This window comes from Gopherus flavomarginatus, chromosome 17 (assembly GCF_025201925.1).
Source record: "Gopherus flavomarginatus isolate rGopFla2 chromosome 17, rGopFla2.mat.asm, whole genome shotgun sequence".
In the NCBI taxonomy this organism is placed as follows: domain Eukaryota; kingdom Metazoa; phylum Chordata; order Testudines; family Testudinidae; genus Gopherus; species Gopherus flavomarginatus.
Window position 1 is genome coordinate 21751975 of NC_066633.1, and position 17109 is coordinate 21769083.

General features: G+C 48.5%; 1 protein-coding gene across 1 annotated transcript in view; it reads left to right on the forward strand.

Moving 5' to 3' along the window:
- Window positions 1-6935: 6935 nt before the first annotated feature.
- The window catches only part of LOC127036286 (cholesterol 7-desaturase nvd-like), a 47015-nt gene continuing 36841 nt past the window's right edge, over window positions 6936-17109 (forward strand). The window contains exon 1 of the mRNA XM_050927100.1: window positions 6936-7290. Within this exon, the coding sequence (XP_050783057.1) occupies window positions 6936-7290 (355 nt within the window). The remainder of the gene's footprint in view (window positions 7291-17109) is intronic.

The following is a 17109-nucleotide window of genomic DNA, read 5'->3' on the forward strand; positions in this document are numbered from 1 at the left end:
ACACTCCCATTCTGCCAGTAAAGAAGCCCAGTGGTACATACCGGTTGGTACAAGATTTGAGAGTGGTCAATGAGTGTGTTAGGACACTGCACCCTCTTGTTCCGAACCCCTATACCTTGTTAGCTTCCATAGGGACACAATATACCCATTTCTCAGTCCTTGATTTGAAAGATGCCTTTTTCACCATTCCTGTTGACACATCTTCCCAAGAAATCTTTTCGTTTGAGTGGGAGGGTAGTAACAGAGTAAAGAAGCAGCTTTGCTGGACAACGTTGCCACAAGGGTTTAAAAATTCACCCACCCTTTTCGGCCAAGCCCTGGCTAATGATCTAAAGGAGTGGAGTAACAAAGAAGAAGTCCTCCTTCTACAATATGTCGATGATCTGTTAATTGCTGCCATAGGAGTAACCCAGTGTCTTAAAGCTACTGTGAGCCTTCTAAATTTTATTGGACTCCGAGGATAGCGGGTAGTTCAAAGTAAAGCTCAAATAGCACTCCCGGAGGTTCGATACTTAGGTTTCCATATAAGACAAGGGGAAAGGCAGCTCTCAAATGAAAGAAAAGAAGCCATCTGTCAGATTCCTCCACCGACTAACCACAAACAGCTTAGAGCATTCCTTGGTATGGCAGGTTTTTGTAGGATATGGATCCCAGAATTCGGACTGTGGACTAAGCCACTATATGAAGGTCTCAAGGGCACAGAGCAAGACCCATTTTACTGGTCTACAGAGAAGGACAAGGCATTCAAGGTCTTAAAGAGAAAATTGATGGAGGCTCCGGCCCTGGGTCTACTGGATCTCTTAAAACCTTTTCAGATTTATATACATGACAGAAAGGGAGTGGCTTTAGGAGTATTAACTCAACTATTTGGCACCTGGAAGCGTGTGGCTTATTTCTCTAAGCAGCTTGACCAGGTAGCAAAAGGATGGCCAGCATGTCTACGAGCAGTAGCAGCAACAGCCATAGTGCTCGAAGAGGCTGAGAAGTTAACTCTAGGGGGAATAGTGCAGGTATATACTCCTCATATGGTGCAGGCCATTTTAGATACCAAGGGAGGACTCTGGCTTACTCAGGCTAGGGTAGCTCGGTACCAAGCCAAGCTCCTGGAAAATCCTGAAGTCACCATACAGACCTGCTCTTCCCTAAACCCAGCCACTCTCTTACCTGGAACAGAAGAACAGGAACATGATTGTCTTGAAACTATAGATGCTCAGTATTCCAGCCGTCCTGATCTTAAAGACCAGCCCATCCTGAATGCAGACTATGAATGGTATACAGATGGAAGTAGCACAGTTGTTAATGGACAAAGGAGGGCAGGATATGCGGTTGCAACCCTTCATGATACCATGGAGGCAAATTCATTGCCCACTGGAACATCAGCCCAACTTGCAGAGTTGATAGCTCTAACTCGTGTGCTCGAGCTGTCACAAGGAAAACGAATTAACATTTTCACTGATTCCAAGTATGCCTTTGGAGTGTTGCATGCACATGCAGGATTGTGGAAACAGAGGGGGATGCTAACAGCTCAGGGCTCCCAAGTTAAATATGGCCCTCAGATTCTCTGACTCTTGGCTGCAGTACAACTTCCCTCAGAGGTGGCGGTAATGCATTGCAAGGCTCATCAGAAGGAAGACCAGGATGTGGCCAAAGGAAACGCTCGAGCAGATAGAGAAGCCAAATGAGCTGCCACCTTAGAGCCACCGCAAACTATGGAAGTCTCCATGCAAGCCCTCATCCCAGCAGTAGAAGACCTCCCAACCCCTCAGTATAACCATGAAGAACATAAACTAGCTAATAATCTGAACTTGAAGCAAAAGGATGGATGGTTTTACACCACTGACAATAAGGTGCTCCTTCCAAAGGCCCTCACCTGGCAGGTGTTAAAAACCCTGCACCAATCCACTCATGCAGGAAAAGAGGATCTAGTCCAGTTAGTAGAAAAGTATTTCCTGGCCAATGGACTTCGACCTTTGGCATCCCAAATACAAGCAGATTGTCTGGTGTGCCAGAAAAACAATCCTAGATCTGGACGTTGAGAACAGCCAGCCACCTTGTCACCTACTCCAGGCCCAGGCTTGGTGTGGCAAATAGACTTTACTGAACTGCCCCATACCCAAGGATTCCGGTACCTGCTTGTCTTAGTGGACCGTTTTTCGGGATGGCCAGAGGCATTTTCGTGCCATAACTGTACTGCCAAGACGGTAGCCCTCAAGTTTGTTAAGGAAGTTATTCCTCGCTTTGGTTTACCTTTGTGGATGGAATCAGACAATGGACCCCACTTTGTTTCACAGGTTGTTCAACATGTGGCTACCGCCCTCTCCATCTCCTGGAAACTTCATACCCCATGGCGACCCCAAGCCAGTGGAGTTGTGGAACGAACAAACCAAACTCTCAAAAGACATCTCTCAAAAATCTGCCAGGAAGCCAGCTTAAAGCATTACCTCTCTCTTTGCTCCGTCTTCGTGCTCTTCCCCGGGGTAGGCTAGGATTAAGTCCCTTTGAAATTTTGTTTGGGAGACCATGGCCAATGAATGGAATACCAGTGCTGGCAGGAGAGTGGGTGATAGGGGATAAAATGTTATCTCAGTATATGTGCTCGTTGTCTGCTGTTCTTCTCTCTCTTCACAGGTTCACTAAGGATTCACAACCCATCCTACTAGACGTGCCTGTCCACTCCCTGCAGCCTGGCGATTGGGTCCTCGTTCGCACCTGGAAGGACGAACCCCTACAGGAACGGTGGAAGGGACCACATACAGTCCTGCTGACATCCCATACGGCAGCTAAGGTTGAGGGACATAAGAATTGGATACACCATTCCCGGCTCAAAGTAGTGAAGGATTCCCCGTCGTTGGATCAGTGGACTGTCCCGCCTGCTGGTAACTTGGACCATACTGACCTTGGACTTAAATTATTGTTTAAACGACACAAAGGTCAGAGAAAGGACAGTATACCTATCTGAAGGGTGGTAAATTGTACAAATTTTATTGATTGTAACTTTGAATTCTGAGTTCACTGTGTCTTGTTCCCTACCCTTTACCTCAGGGAAACGTTATGGGTTCAAGCCCTGAGTATAATTTAGTACCATTTTCCCTTGGTAGGACATTTTTCATACTCTTAGTTATGGTCTCTCTAATTAGGGCCCAAATGCATGCGGGCTGAGGTCCTAACACTCCTGATTTAGCAACCAACACCTATGAGGCTCTAAAGGTTTCCTTTGCCTGAGAGTTTAATCTATCCAACTGCTGGATATGCTCTCAAATCCCTTACCATGCAGCAGGGTTACCCTGGAGGGTGATCCCTAAGAATTGGTCTGATCATTGCCAATGGTGGTTTGCTTCTGGGGGAAACGAGTCTCGTTACACACATAATGTTCCTGGATTAGAACCCGGTTTGCCCAATCTGTTTAATAATTGCTCCCATGAACAACAGTATGCCTTAAGTAATGATTCTTGGCATCCTTTTGGCAATGCCTCATATTTCCCACAGCCTATCAGGTTGCGTTTGGTTCCATCAGGGCTCCTCTGTTAGCAGTCTGTAATAGCAAATCATACTTGGTTTGCTGGTAATAGTACTTGTCAGTATTATGTGTCCTCTGTGGCCAATGTTTCTATTCCTCTCTTCAATGCCTCAGGTCAGAACACTGGAGAAGGGTTCCTATATTTCTCTGCTAATAGTTCTCTCAAGGATTCAGCAGGGATTTAATGGTATGGTGGCTAATGGCCAATCCTTTTATATCTGTGGTAAGTTTGCCTATAAGTGGTTACCACATCATTGGCATGGAAGTTGCTATGAAGGATTCCTTGCTCCTCCCCTTCGTGTTTTAGACCAACCTCCACCTGGTCATCCCAGACAGCGTAGATCTCTGTGGGCTACCCCAGAGCCAATTAGAGAAGGAGATAGGTTAGGTATGATCCTCCTTCCATTCTATGGGGTAGGACGAATGGCTCAACTCTACCGTAGACTTTCAGTATTCTTAACCTGGTTTGCTAATGAAACCTTAGCCATAGAGAAAAGCCTCAGTTCTGAACTCTACCAACTTAGACTTTTAGCTCTGCAGAATCGACAGGCTCTAGACTATGTCTTGGCCTCTCAAGGTGGAGTTTGTGCCCTTATTGGGGATGAATGTTGTACCTATGTCCCAGATAACTCCGTGGACATTAATAGGCACATACTATCTGCTGAACAAGCCTTTAGTCAGTGGAAGGCTCAAGAACAAGCTCCTTCCCTTTTTGAATCCCTCTTTAATTGGGTACCTAACCTTGGTGGGGTAGGTTCAGAATTAATCCGCCTTGTAATAATAGGGGTAGTGTTATGTTTACTTGTTCTACTGTTACTTACCTGTTGTAAGGTTATCATGGGAAAGGTTTGTTCTACAACCTCTGTCACACCTATGCTGATGGCTGGCCACCCTCAGCATTCCCCAGACCCAGATTTAAACCAAGTGCTGTCATCATTTTATGAGAAGACTCAAGCAGGAGCTTTTTGAGTATTCTCAAAGGAGGGATTGTTGGGGACGCACTTGGTATAACCCAGGTAATTCGGGAGAATGGAAGGCCATGAGAGCCGATGAAGTTCTCTTGTTCTGAGCCATAGTGCACCAGCTCCTCCATTTTGAGTTTTAATCCTCCATGTTTGACCTCAGGTTGCCCTTGTCGGGAGGGGCTACTCCTACTCCCTCAGTTGCTGGGCAGATTTAACCTTTGGGTGGGAAACTGAACTGTTACTAGGCAGACTTAGCCTTGGGTGGGGACTGTGTGAGTGACAGATCATGTTATAATGTGTATCAGTTTTGGTTCCAGTATAAATAGTTAGGTTAGCTGTTTGTTTGGCACGCTAGATCTGAGTCCTGTGTGGCTCCAAGCATCTTATTTGAGCTAAAATAAAGTTTGGTTACTTCTCCACCCTGGTGTGTTTAATTGGTTGTGAAGCACATCGGGCAATGGACCCAACCGTTGCCACCCTCGGGCACTCTGTGCTGGCAACAAAAGGGTGTGGGAAACAGCCAGGAGACAAACCCTTCTCCATTGATAAGCACCAACTCCCCCATGTCCAGAGCAGAAGGCCCAGCAAAGCAGGTTTTCAGGGGTCCTGTTTCAGCAGAGATGGCAGGGTAAGGCAGCTGGTTAGAGGAAAGGAGAACAGCTGGGTCACAAAAGGGGGTAGTCGGGCAGGTTAACCCCAGGCACAAACCTCTGCCTAGATGCAGGGAAAGGTGGGATGTATTAGGGTAAGGTGCTAGGTGCACTGCAGAAGAGGGTGAGACAAGGGAACAGTCTACACCAGGGGTCAGCAACCTTTCAGAAGTGCTGGGCCGAGTCCTCATTTATTCACTCTAATTTAAGGTTTCGCGTGCCAGTCATACATTTTAATGTTTTTAGAAGGCCTCTTTCTATTGGTCTATAATGTATAACCAAACTATTGTTGTATGGAAAGTAAATAAGGTTTTTAAAATGTTTAAGAAGCTTCATTTAAAATTAAATTAAAATGCAGAGCCCCAGCCCCAGCCCCAGTCAGTGTGAGTGCCACTAAAAATCATTGTGCCTTTGGTTGCATCTGAAGGGTATGGTTGTGTTTATTTTGAATAAAATGTGGTTTACAGGGTGCTTATGCATAGGGAAGCATGCTGTGGCTCACCAGCCTAGGAACATTCTGGAGAAGGCCACAGGGAGGGGTGAGAGCTCTGCATGTGGACTGGAGCACTATGAGCATGTGATAAACAAACTCATGTTCTGTAAGTTGTTATATAACTTGTTATATAGGCACCACCTGCTATAAAGTAGCAAGGGGAGAGGCTCCTTGCTGGAGGGACTCTGCCTGATTTTTTTGTACCACAGGCTCTCTTTGTGCACATGTTGAATAAAGCTTTATTGAATTGAATCACATTGGATTGAAGTCCCATGATTTCTACCCAGCATCAGACTCACTGGGAACCACCAAATCCCAACACATGCGTGCCATAGGTTGCCTATCCCTGGTCTACACAGACCAAAGGTGGGAAGGGGCCTACATCTTGCCTAAGGCCATGGGGGGAATAGAACCCAGGTGTCCTGAGTATCAATCTGCTGCCTTAGCAACTGGATAACCTCAAAGCAGCAGGTGGGAGGAAGAGCCACCAGATGGGCAGGGGCGGGGAGCCAGAACGTCTGGTTCTGCTGAAGCTCTGGAGGAGCTGCTGGTGCCTGCAGCCAGTCACTTCTGCCCTCTGTGCCTGTAGGGCAAAGGAGAACCACCCCTGCTGGTGAGGCCAGGCTGCAGGCTCCAGCACAGGGCCCCGAAGCTAGGTCTGCGACTGCAGTTCAGCCCCTGCTCACATTAGGGGGGATGGGCAGGGTCATGCGGTTCCCCCTGCAGTGTAGCCAGATGGTCTCAGAGAAAGAAGGAAGTTATGGCTTTGATAGGACCAACTTCTGCTGGGCCAGGCAGGGGCGCTGGAACCATTTGTAGAGTGGGGGAGCTGAGACCCCTCGAACCAAACGGGAACCCCTCTATGTGATGGAAACCGCTTCAAGCCGGGGGAGGGGGGTGGCAGCTCCCCAGCCCCCTCTCCCCAGTTCCAGCACCTCGCTAGGGGATCCCTGGGCAGCCGGGCCCCAGGGCTGACTCGCCCAGCCCCGGGCAGAGACTTGCTGCGCTGCTCTGAGCTCCGCGGGGCAGGCCAGCCCCGGAGCCCCAGCCCACACTGGCTGCTCGCTGCCTGCTGCACGGGCCGGACGCCTCCGCCTGGGAGGCTGCCGGTGTAACGTCAGTTTGAGCAACCCTCCCGTTTTGCAACTAGCTGCAGTTTCTGTCGCGAATCTGGAGCGGTCACTGTTTCCGTCGTTACACCGGCCCCGCTCTGCGGGAGGGACCGGTCGGGCTGGAGCCGCGCCAGCCCCCGCCCCCGGCAGGCACGTATAAGGGGGTTGGGGCGCGGCGGCCGGGCAGAGCGCGGTGCCATGGGGCTGTGGCAGTCGCGGAGCCTGGCGCTGGCGTTGCCCTGCGCTGCCGGGGCGCTGCTCCTGCTGCCCGCAGCGGACCCCGGGAGCTGGGGCTGGGCGCTGCCCCCGCTGCTGCTGCTGGCCGGGGGCGCAGCTCTGCTCCGCCTGTGCGCCCGGCCCCTGGCCCTGCGGCGCGCCCCGGAGCGCGTGGGCTACCTCCCCGAGCCGGGCTGCAGCCGCCGCCAGGCCGCCCGCCGGGCGCGCCGGAGCCGCAGGGTCGGGGAGCTGCCGCCCCTCTATCCCAACGGCTGGTTCCGGCTGCTGGACTCGCACGAGCTGCCCCGCGGCGGGGTGCGCAGCCTGGCGGCGCTGGGTGAGTGCGGGGCCGGGGTGCAGCGAGCCGCGCTCGCCCGGGACCAGGCAGAACTTCGGGGGCGCGGCCGCTGGCAGCATCCCGGGGCTGGCTAGGGGCGGGGCCCTTCTGGGTGGCAGGGGGCTGCGGAATTCATGTGACCCGTTGGCCGCTGGGAGGGCTGCAAAGCGAGCCTGCCTCTCCTCATCCCTCGCGGCTCCGGGCCCTCCCCGCTCCAGCCCCTTAGCTCTCACGCGGGTGTCAAGTGACATGCCCATGTGCCCCCCGCTGCCTGTCCTGGCCATCAGCACCAGCTGGGCCTGTGGCAGCAGGGGTGGGTGCTCCGTCTGTCCCCCCCACACTGAAATCAGGGCTTTATTTGTGCCAGGGCTGAGCCCCCAGCACCTCGGGGCCTGGCAGTCTGTAGCCCTGGCATGAGCAGTGGCTCCAGGCACCAGCACTCCAAGCGTGTGCCTGGGGTGGCAAGCCGTGGGGGGCACCCTGCCAGTCCCTGCGAGGGCAGCAGTCAGGCAGCCTTCAGTGGTGCACCTGCGGGAGGTTCCACAGATTTGGCGGCAGTTTGGCCGCGGGTACGCTGAATCCGCGGGACCAGGGACCTTCCACAGGCATGCTGCTGAAGGCAGCCTGCCTGCCATGCTTGGGGTGGCAAAAAAGCTCATCCAGTGGTCCAGGTGCAGGAGGGTGTGGCTCATCAGGGTGGGGGGGGTCAATGGGGGTGGCATGAGTATAGGGGGATCTGGATGCAGGGGGAGTGGGGCTCGGCAGGGGACTCGGCAGGGGTGTGGGGGGGTCTGGATTCACAGGGGTTGGGTGCATGGGGAAGCAGGATGGGGGTGGGGTGCAGAGATGGACAAAATGGTGTTGGCTTTCTACTGCTTGCAAACATTCTAGCTAAAAGAAGTTTTGGGAGGACAGTGTGGCATTGGGAATTACCATCTGTTACCCAAGCACGCTAATAGCAAGTTTAATCCTGATCATATTGAATTCCTAGCTGATTACATACCTGTAGACGAGATTGTGTACTTCATAAAGCAGGGGCAGTGTAACCTAGAACACGTACTTGGCTCAAAAGGAGATGATTGCAAATCAAAGACCATGGATGGTCTAGCTAATCTGATAACGAATAAAAATTATTTCTACAAGCTCAGACTGGCTGCTTCATAATCAAAGGATTATGCAGAAAGAAGTAAAAATGGAAAAGGTGTATGTGGTTAAATTATTCCCAATTGAAACATGCTCCTGCAGCACTTCTCAAACATGTTGCCCCATCCTGTCTGCACAGAAGTTAATATGTAAATATGCAAATGAGAAGAAGGTAGTTTAGTCTCTGAAAAAAATCAGGACAAATGCAAGAAAAGGCAAACCTGGAAGGAAGAAAACACAACCAGAAGATGATCTGCAGAAACAGGTGACGGTGGATTCTGTTCTGATGAGTGAGAACAAAATTGATGCTACACAAGAAACATCAAAACAGTGGAAAAACATGACAAAGGAATGAGCCTATATAAATCTGTTCCCAAGCAAAAAAAGTTTGTCCTCCTTTGCACTGGATTAATTTGATCCAGGAACTCTCCCCAAACAAACTGACAGTTCTGTCAGAATCCTAATAAGATATCTACCCATGAAGAGTGTTCAAGTATAGAACATTTTACATTAATGTTGAAGACGTGAAGTCTCTCTTGGACACAATTCGCTGTGATTTCCGCCATGAATATCTACAGGCACAAGTGTGCTGCTCAAAAGTGCAAGCTGTAGCAGGCCCATCTCCTGAAGATCAGAAAGTGTGAGTGTTCTGCAGAGTTTCAAGGAACATGTGAAGTCTGACCATGTTCCTAGTGAACAATCTGCAGACATTTCTGCTCATCCTTCTGAGCCTCTCAGCTAGTGAGGATGCTGATTTGGGTTTGTCAGACTTCAAAGTCCTTGACTCTGTAACTGACCTAAGCATTGGATTGTTGGGTGCTGGAGTCTCTGATTCTAGGACAGAAAGTTGCCTGTTGGTTGCCAGTGTAATTGTTATGGATGTTGACATTGAAAGCATGTACCAGAATTTTGAGTTTGATAAGGCAGATCCAACTTTTATTGGCAGATTCTGTTTGCTGTCTTTTGGTAGAAAAGAACAATGAATTAAGAACAAGATTTTTCACCTAGCAAACACAAAGGAAGTATTAAAATGTAGTTCTTGGTCACAACTCTTATTGCTGGTGTAACCCTCCATTCTAGCTGATGTATAGTTCGACTTTTGCCTCGTTGTTCTGTTTCACTTGTTTGCTTTTTCCAGCCAAATTCCTCATCTTCCTTTGCAAACTATAAAACTGGGGGCACAACCTTTCTCTGCTTTAGCGAACAAGTAGAACAACATGAACATTCAAAGGAACACATGGAAGCAATCGCTCACTGGATGAAACTTGCAGAATGGTTGGGAAGGGGTCATACAACTGACAGAGATATAGTCACCTGCTATCAGATGTAGCAGGACATATGCCATAATATTTTATCTCCTGAATATTTGCTACAGGTTCACAAAAGAAATTAGACAAGCCTTGTAATGGTAGATTGTTGGGTTTACTAGAATTGATTGCAAGGTATGATAGTGTGTTGGGAGATCCTGTGGAAACTATAAAGTCCTGTACCACAATGGTGATGTACTTACCAAACTGAATTCAAAATGAGTTTATTGGTAGGATCCCAAGAAAGGTTAGGGAAGTTAAATGCTTCTGTATTCTGTCTAACTGTATTCTGGACCACTTCTGAACAGAACAGATGTCTCAAGTATTAAGGTATGCTGAGGTTTTGAAGTTGAGAGCTTTGTAGATATCACTGATATCCACAGCAAAACAGGGCAAAGTGTTATGGAGGTTATTTTAGAGAAGCTGAAAAAAAGATGGTTTAGGTATTGCCGATTGCAGAGGGGAAAACTATGACAGTGGAACTCACATGGCTGCAGCACACAAAGGTGTTCAAAAGTGAATTCAGCAGAGAAATCAATATGCATCTTTTGTTCTATACGCTGCCCATTCACTGAATCTTGTTGGGGGAACAACCATTGCAGCATCTTCTCCAAGTTGTTCTATTTCTTTTGAATTGTCCAGAGATTGTATACCCTTTTCTCTGCTTCTATTAGTCTTTGAGATGTTCTGAAAATGCAAACCATCATTATATTAAAATACCAAAATATGACAAGATGATAGAGCAAAGGTAGAGGCAATCCATCCACTACATAATCTGGTTGAGGATGTTTTTGGTGCATTAGATGAGATCAAGGCTTCACATAATCCTTACATGGAATTTAAGATGGAAGCTGGTAGCTTGAGAACAAACAATTCAAAGTTTACATTTGTTTGGCTGAAATGTGGGATAGTATCATATCAAAAATTAAAGTTCTGTACAAAAAATTGCAGCGTGTGGAACCTGAGATTCAAATGGCTCACGGTTTACTTGGTGGCCTTCAAGCCACTTTATTGGAGTTAATCTTCTGAGTTCATAGCCTGTGAAGCCATAGCTTCCTTACATGCAGAAAAGTTAGGAATATCCGCACAGTTCAAAGAGAACCAGTTTTGAAGGAGGAAAGTTAATGCCAAGTGAACTTGCAAAGAACAAATGGTCATCAGATCCTTAAAAAGTTTTTGAATGAGATGTTTTCAACCCCCTCTTAGACACAATATTAACACAATTGGATAGGATATATAAGTACATTGGAGTCAATGAAAATGTTGCTTTCTTTTTGATGGTCAACAAACTGAAAAGTATGACCAGCAAAGACTTAAAGAAATGTGCTCGCTGCTTGATAAGTTTCTACCCTAAGTAGGATGACTAGATGTCCTGATTTTATAGGGATAGTCCCAATTTTGAGGTCTTCTTATATAGGCTCCTATTTCCCCCCCCCCCCCCGTCCCGATTTTTCACACTTGCTGTCTGGTCACCCTAACCCTAAGGATTTAAACTCTGAGGGTTTTTGAAATTGAGCTCTTTACTTGTTTCTGCAAGCAAATCTTTAAGGATGATTTAGAAATGGAAGCACGAATTGATCTCCTTAGCCACTTTCACAAAAGGTCTTTACACGTGAGTTTCCCTACCACAGAAACAGCACTGAGGTTTTTTTTCTGTCTTCTGTCTGACTGCTAATGGAAAACATTTCAGCAAGCTAAAGTTAATCAAGATCTAGCTCAAATGTCTGTGGGACAGGAAAGGTTAAGTGATCTGGCAGTTATTCCTGCAGAGAATTCAGAAGCAAGACAGAATGGGATGAGCTAATTAATGAGATTCCTAGCCTTCTCTGAAGCAAAGTCTCTTTGTAAAAGTACTTAGCAGTGGTTGTGGGGTGGTTTGGGTTTTTTGTAGTGGCAGTGGCGGGGGGGAAGGTGGATTTGAGGCTCATAATACATCATATTTTCTTGCACAGAAGCTTGGTACAATATTAATAGTTAGTTTTTAACTGGGTTCTGACAAGTATTGAGTCTTTCTAACATGACTCTGTATTAGACAGGCCTATGCATTTATTTTTATTGTCCCTTAATTTTGGGAATATGTGGCTCTGGATAATTTAAATCAATAGTTCTCATTCTGTTTAGTACATCGGTGTAGTAAAGGTTGGTTTGGCCACGTTTCCAGTAGTATTACGTTATCACTTAGTTTGATTATATGCACTATATTTTTTGTTCTCGGTGCAGTGTCAGAACCAAGTAGTCTAGGTAGTTTTTATTAATAATTAACTCTTTATTGCCTGGAATGGATAGTTAAAAGTCAGTTCAGCTGTTTTTTTTTCCAGAAGCATTACCCTGCTCTCTTAGTTGTATCCATATATCATTTTTTTCCCTCTGTACCATGTTGAAACCAAATATTCGGGGTGGTTTAATTAATAAAGCTGTTTATTGCCCAGAACGGGCACTCGAAGGTTGCCTCAGAAGAGTTTTACTGTAGTATCGTATTGTTCTCAGTTACTTGTTGTTCTCAGTTCCTTGTGTTATCTGTATCATTTCATTCTCTGTGCAACTTTGGAACTCAGTGTTACAAGTGGTTTTAGTAATGAAGCTATTTAATGTCTGGAATGACAAGTTAAAGGTGGATTCAACCAGATTTTCCCATTAACACTGTTATTCTCACCCACTTGTATTATATGTATAATTTTTGTAGTTGTGCAACTTTGGAACAGACTGTTCCAGGTCCTTATTGGTAGTTAAAAAGGGTTCTGAGCCAGAACAGGTTACTCACTGGGTGCTCTCATTCCTAGAATATCTTTCTCAAGATTATCTATCTAACTATATCCAAAATATATGCCTTCAAAATCAGGTTTATTTACTAAAACGCTGTTCTGGGCCATTCCAACTCATTCTGGATTTTACCCCCTTCTGGAATGACTAGACTGGATCATAGCCCAGGTCCATCTAGGCCAGTGTCCTGTATGTGACAGTGGCCAACGCCAGATGCTTCTGAGGAAGATGTAAGAGCCCTGTAGTAACAAATGTGAGATAACTTGCCTCCGATATTCATCTCTTTGTTGGAGATTGCCCTGAAGCAGGAGTTTAACACCCTTCCAGATTCAAGTATCAGAGGGGTAGCCGTGTTAGTCTGGATCTGTAAAATCAGAGAAGAATCCTGTGGCGCCTTATAGACTAACAGACGTTTTGGAGCATGAGCTTTCGTGGGTGAATACCCACTTCATCAGATGCATGTAGTGGAAATTTCCAGGGGCAGGTATATATATGCAGGCAAGCCAGAGATAATGAGGTAGTTCAGTCAGGGAGGATGAGGCCCTGTTCTAGCAGTTCTCCTCCCTTGGTTTTCACACCTCAACCACGAAAGCTCATGCTCCAAAACGTCTGTTAGTCTATAAGGTGCCACAGGATTCTTTGCTGCTCTTCCAGATTCAGTTGTTCATTATAACTCTGGATAATCTTAGTCCCAGATAAACAATCATTTTTTGAAGCTTCAATTCTTGGCCTCTGTGATTTCCTGAAGAATTTAGGGCCGTGACAAGTTCGAGAGAGACATTTTAGCCTCACTTTAGTAGATGAGAGCTGAGGCACCATGTATAAGTGTCCACTGCCTGGAGGAGCTCCTGTGACGAGCTGCCTTCCTTTCTGACAATGGAGACTGCCGGTGCCCAGTAAAACCTCCTCAGCAAACTGAGGCTGCAGCAGTGACACCAGCCAAAGTCCTGGCTCGTCCTTCTCATACTGTTTTGGTTTCCTACCACCCACACTCCTCGGTCTGACTCCATATGCACTAAATTAAGCAATTTTAATTAAATTTAACGATATAGTGCTGAAGGCAGCAGAGTGATGGGTTGCTACGCCTGTTGCTCCACCCTCAGCTTCTGGGTCTTATGACTTCTGGGTGGATAACCTGAAAACTTTCAACTGTTCTTAAGGAACCGAAACTTTCAACTGTTCTTAAGGAACCGAATTGGGAATACAGAGACCAAAAGGACTAACAGATCAGGCACAGGACGTACAAGGAATTGACTGTCCCCACACCTCACTTCCAGGTGCCTAGAACATCACTGGGATTCACAAAGTCTGAGTTAGGCCCCTGGCCTCCTTGTACAGTGAATGGGGAGAGGGAGGCACCTCAGAATGGGATTCCCAGCAGGCTACCCAGCTCCTCACCTATCCTAGCCGGTAGGAGATGCCAAGGTGAGAGTGTGTGTCCTGAGTCCCACTCCGCTCAGGGAGTTCAGCACCTAATTCGGGGCTGCAGGTCTCTGTTTGTTTAGGATTTTCAGTGGCAAATCTTCTCTTGGCGATAGGTGCATCTGCTGCTTCTGCAAGAAGCTGGGAGTAGGGGAGAGACTTGGAGCAGGGGGACTGGATCTTGGGTCTCCCACACTATCTTCCCCCAGTTCATGCATCGCTCTGGGGCTGGAACATCTGGATGTCTGGCGTGGGGCTGCAGTGCGCACGCACTGAGATGGAAACCTAGGGGTCACGGGAACTATTACTGCAAAAACATAGGTGCCAAGTGACTTTAGTGCCTACGGGGCTCACGGGCTGCTGAGCGGGGGGGTTCGGTGAATCCAAGTGGGGCCTGATTCTGGGATTTAGGTGCTGTGATGGGGCAAGGCTGGATGGCTACAGTAAAGTAGTAAGCAACAGGTATGTTAGCCCCAGGCTAAACAAATCCCTAGTACCATGGTAACGAAATGGCAGTTGCTCCAGGTTAATCAAGGCCCCTGGGGCCAATTAAGATCTTTCTAGAAGGCAGTGGAGATAGCTACATTGATTAGAACACCTGCAGCCAGTCAAGGCAGACTAATCAGGGCATCTGGGTTTTAAAAGGAGCTCACTCCAGACAGGCAGGGGGGAGTCAGAGGAGAGGAAGTGCGTGTGAGGAGCTGGGAGCAAGAGGTGCGAGGAGCTGAAACTGAGAGGGTGTGCTACTGGAGGATTGAGGAATTATCAGACAATCAAGTATTGTCAGACACCAGGAGGAAGGTCCTGTGGTGAGGATAAAGAAGGTGTTTGGAGGAGGCCATGGGGAAGTAGCCCAGGGAGTTGTAGCTGTCATGCAGCTCTTACAGGAGGCACTATAGACAGCTGCGATCCACAGGGCCCTGAGCTGGAACCCGGAGTAGAGGGCAGGTCTAGGTTCCCCCCAAACCTCCCAACTCCTGATCAGACACAGGAAGAGTTGACCCAGACTGTGGGTTCCACCAGAGGGGAAGATCACTGAGGTGAGCAAATCCGCCAATAAGCGCAGGACCCACCAACGTAGAGGAGGAACTTTGTCACCGTGCCTAAAGTGACAGTTATGCACTGAAGTCCATCTGTGAATTCAGTCCCTGAATTCTAGTCACTAAAAGATCCCACCCTCAGGACCAAGGTTTCTAAAAGTTTCTTAATATGAAAGCGAAACTCTGTCTGTAGGACACGGACTTTCTCAAGGGCTTGTAGCGATCGGTGCCAGAAGTTTGAAGGCAATCTGCCCCCTAGAGGCGATTTCTTGAGAAGAATACAGAACGCTCCCCTCCGCCCCCATTCACACACGCCACACCAAATCTTACTTGGTTTCTAATCTGGGCTTGCTTTCATCAAAGGAACCAAACAGCCATGGGCCTAGTGGCAGGCAGTATTGCCCAATTACTCCCTTCACTGCAGTGTCCTTGACTTGGGGTTTCTGCTTGGTCATTCTAGTGGACTCCAGGCCAGTACCAGGCTTTCCCAAAGAGAGAGCTTGTCAGCATGGTGATTTAGTGTGCGGCAAGGCGGGTTGGGACGCTAGATTGCTGTACACTAGCTGGCCACATGGACTCTGCTGCTTGACACTAAAAGTCCTGCACTACATCAAAGCACCCAACACTATGGTAACATGCCCTGGGAAACGCTTTGTGCACAGCTGCAGAGTCCCCATGGGCTGGTCCATGCTCCACAGGCTGATGTGCTGTAGAAGTCACAGCCCTCCAGGGTGGACTAATGCACTGTGTAGACAAGCCCTCGGGCTTGATTTGTGTATACGGGAGATTCGACAGCTTCCTCCAGCAAGACACTTAGAGCCATGAAGGTGGAGAACATGTGATTGACAGGTCAGATATATTAGTTTTAGGGAAGCTTTTTTTTGTTTTGTTTTGTTTTTAAAATACCATCCAAGGCCCATTACAGTTCTGAGGGCACCAGGTAGTAAAGCGAACATTCCCCAGGCCATTAAGTTAAACAGAGTGACTGTGTGTGGACTAACTCCTATGCCAAGGGTGTGTAAGCTGGCTAGAGAGGCTTGATGTGCAGGGCTGAATTAACTCTCCTGTGGGCCCGGGGCTATTAGACTTTGTGGAGCCCCTGCATACAAGTCTTTTTCCTGGGAGGGAGTTTTGGGGGCAGGGGATTGGGGTGCAGGGTCTGGGAGGGAGTTTGTAGGAGGGGTTTGGGGCAGGGAATTGGGGTGCAGGAGGGGGTGTGGGGTCTGGGAGGGAGTTTGGGTGCAGGAAGCGGTTCTGACCTGGGGTTGTGGTGAAGGAGGAGGTGCGAGGTGCAGGCTCTGGCCAGGAGGTGCTTACCACAGGCAGCTCCTGGCCGGTGGCGTAGCAGGGCTCAGGCAGGCTGTCTGCCTGCCCTGGTCCCATGCGGCTCCCGGAAGTGGCCAGATGCTGGCACATATCTGTGCACTCCTGGGGGGAGGGGGGCCTCTTGTCTCCCTGCGCTGCCTGTGCCTGCAAGCGCCGCCCCCGTGGCTCCCATTGGCTGTGGGGATGGTGCTGTGAGCAGGGGCAGCATACAGAGCTGCCTCCCTCCCCTACCAGGGGCCGCAGAGACGTGCCACTGGTCAGTCACTTCTGAGAGAGGCATGGGGCCAGGGCAGGCAGGCAGGCAGGCAGCCTGAGCACCCCTGTTAGTAGTCCAGAGATTGCTGCCTGTGATTTATTTTTGCAGGGCCCTCCTTGAGCCGGGGCCCTGGGCTGCAGTCCCTAAAGCCCCAGCCTTAATCAGGCCCTGTTGACATGGCAATGCTGGGTCTGTGCTCAGCATAGCTCATGGTGTAACTGAGACCAAGATCTGGCCCTGCTATCTGTGAATTACATTGGTCTCATCCCTGAGCCAGAACAGAATCTCGATTCTGTGATGCCAGCAGGGCATGTCGAGGGGGAAGAAACAAACTCACTCGTGGCTAAATGAGCCTTCCTGAATTCATGTTAGACGGGCCAGTGTTACACACTCGCTCTTCAGAGCAGCCGTTCGGACGGCCTGAGCTGGCGAACTTCAGTGACAGATGCTACCTTCCATCTTCAGGCCCAGGCCCTTTGTGTATTTGTGTGCTTGTGTATTAGGTTTGTTGCATGGATTGGTTCCTACGCTACACTGATGACACCTTCATCATCTGGACCCATGG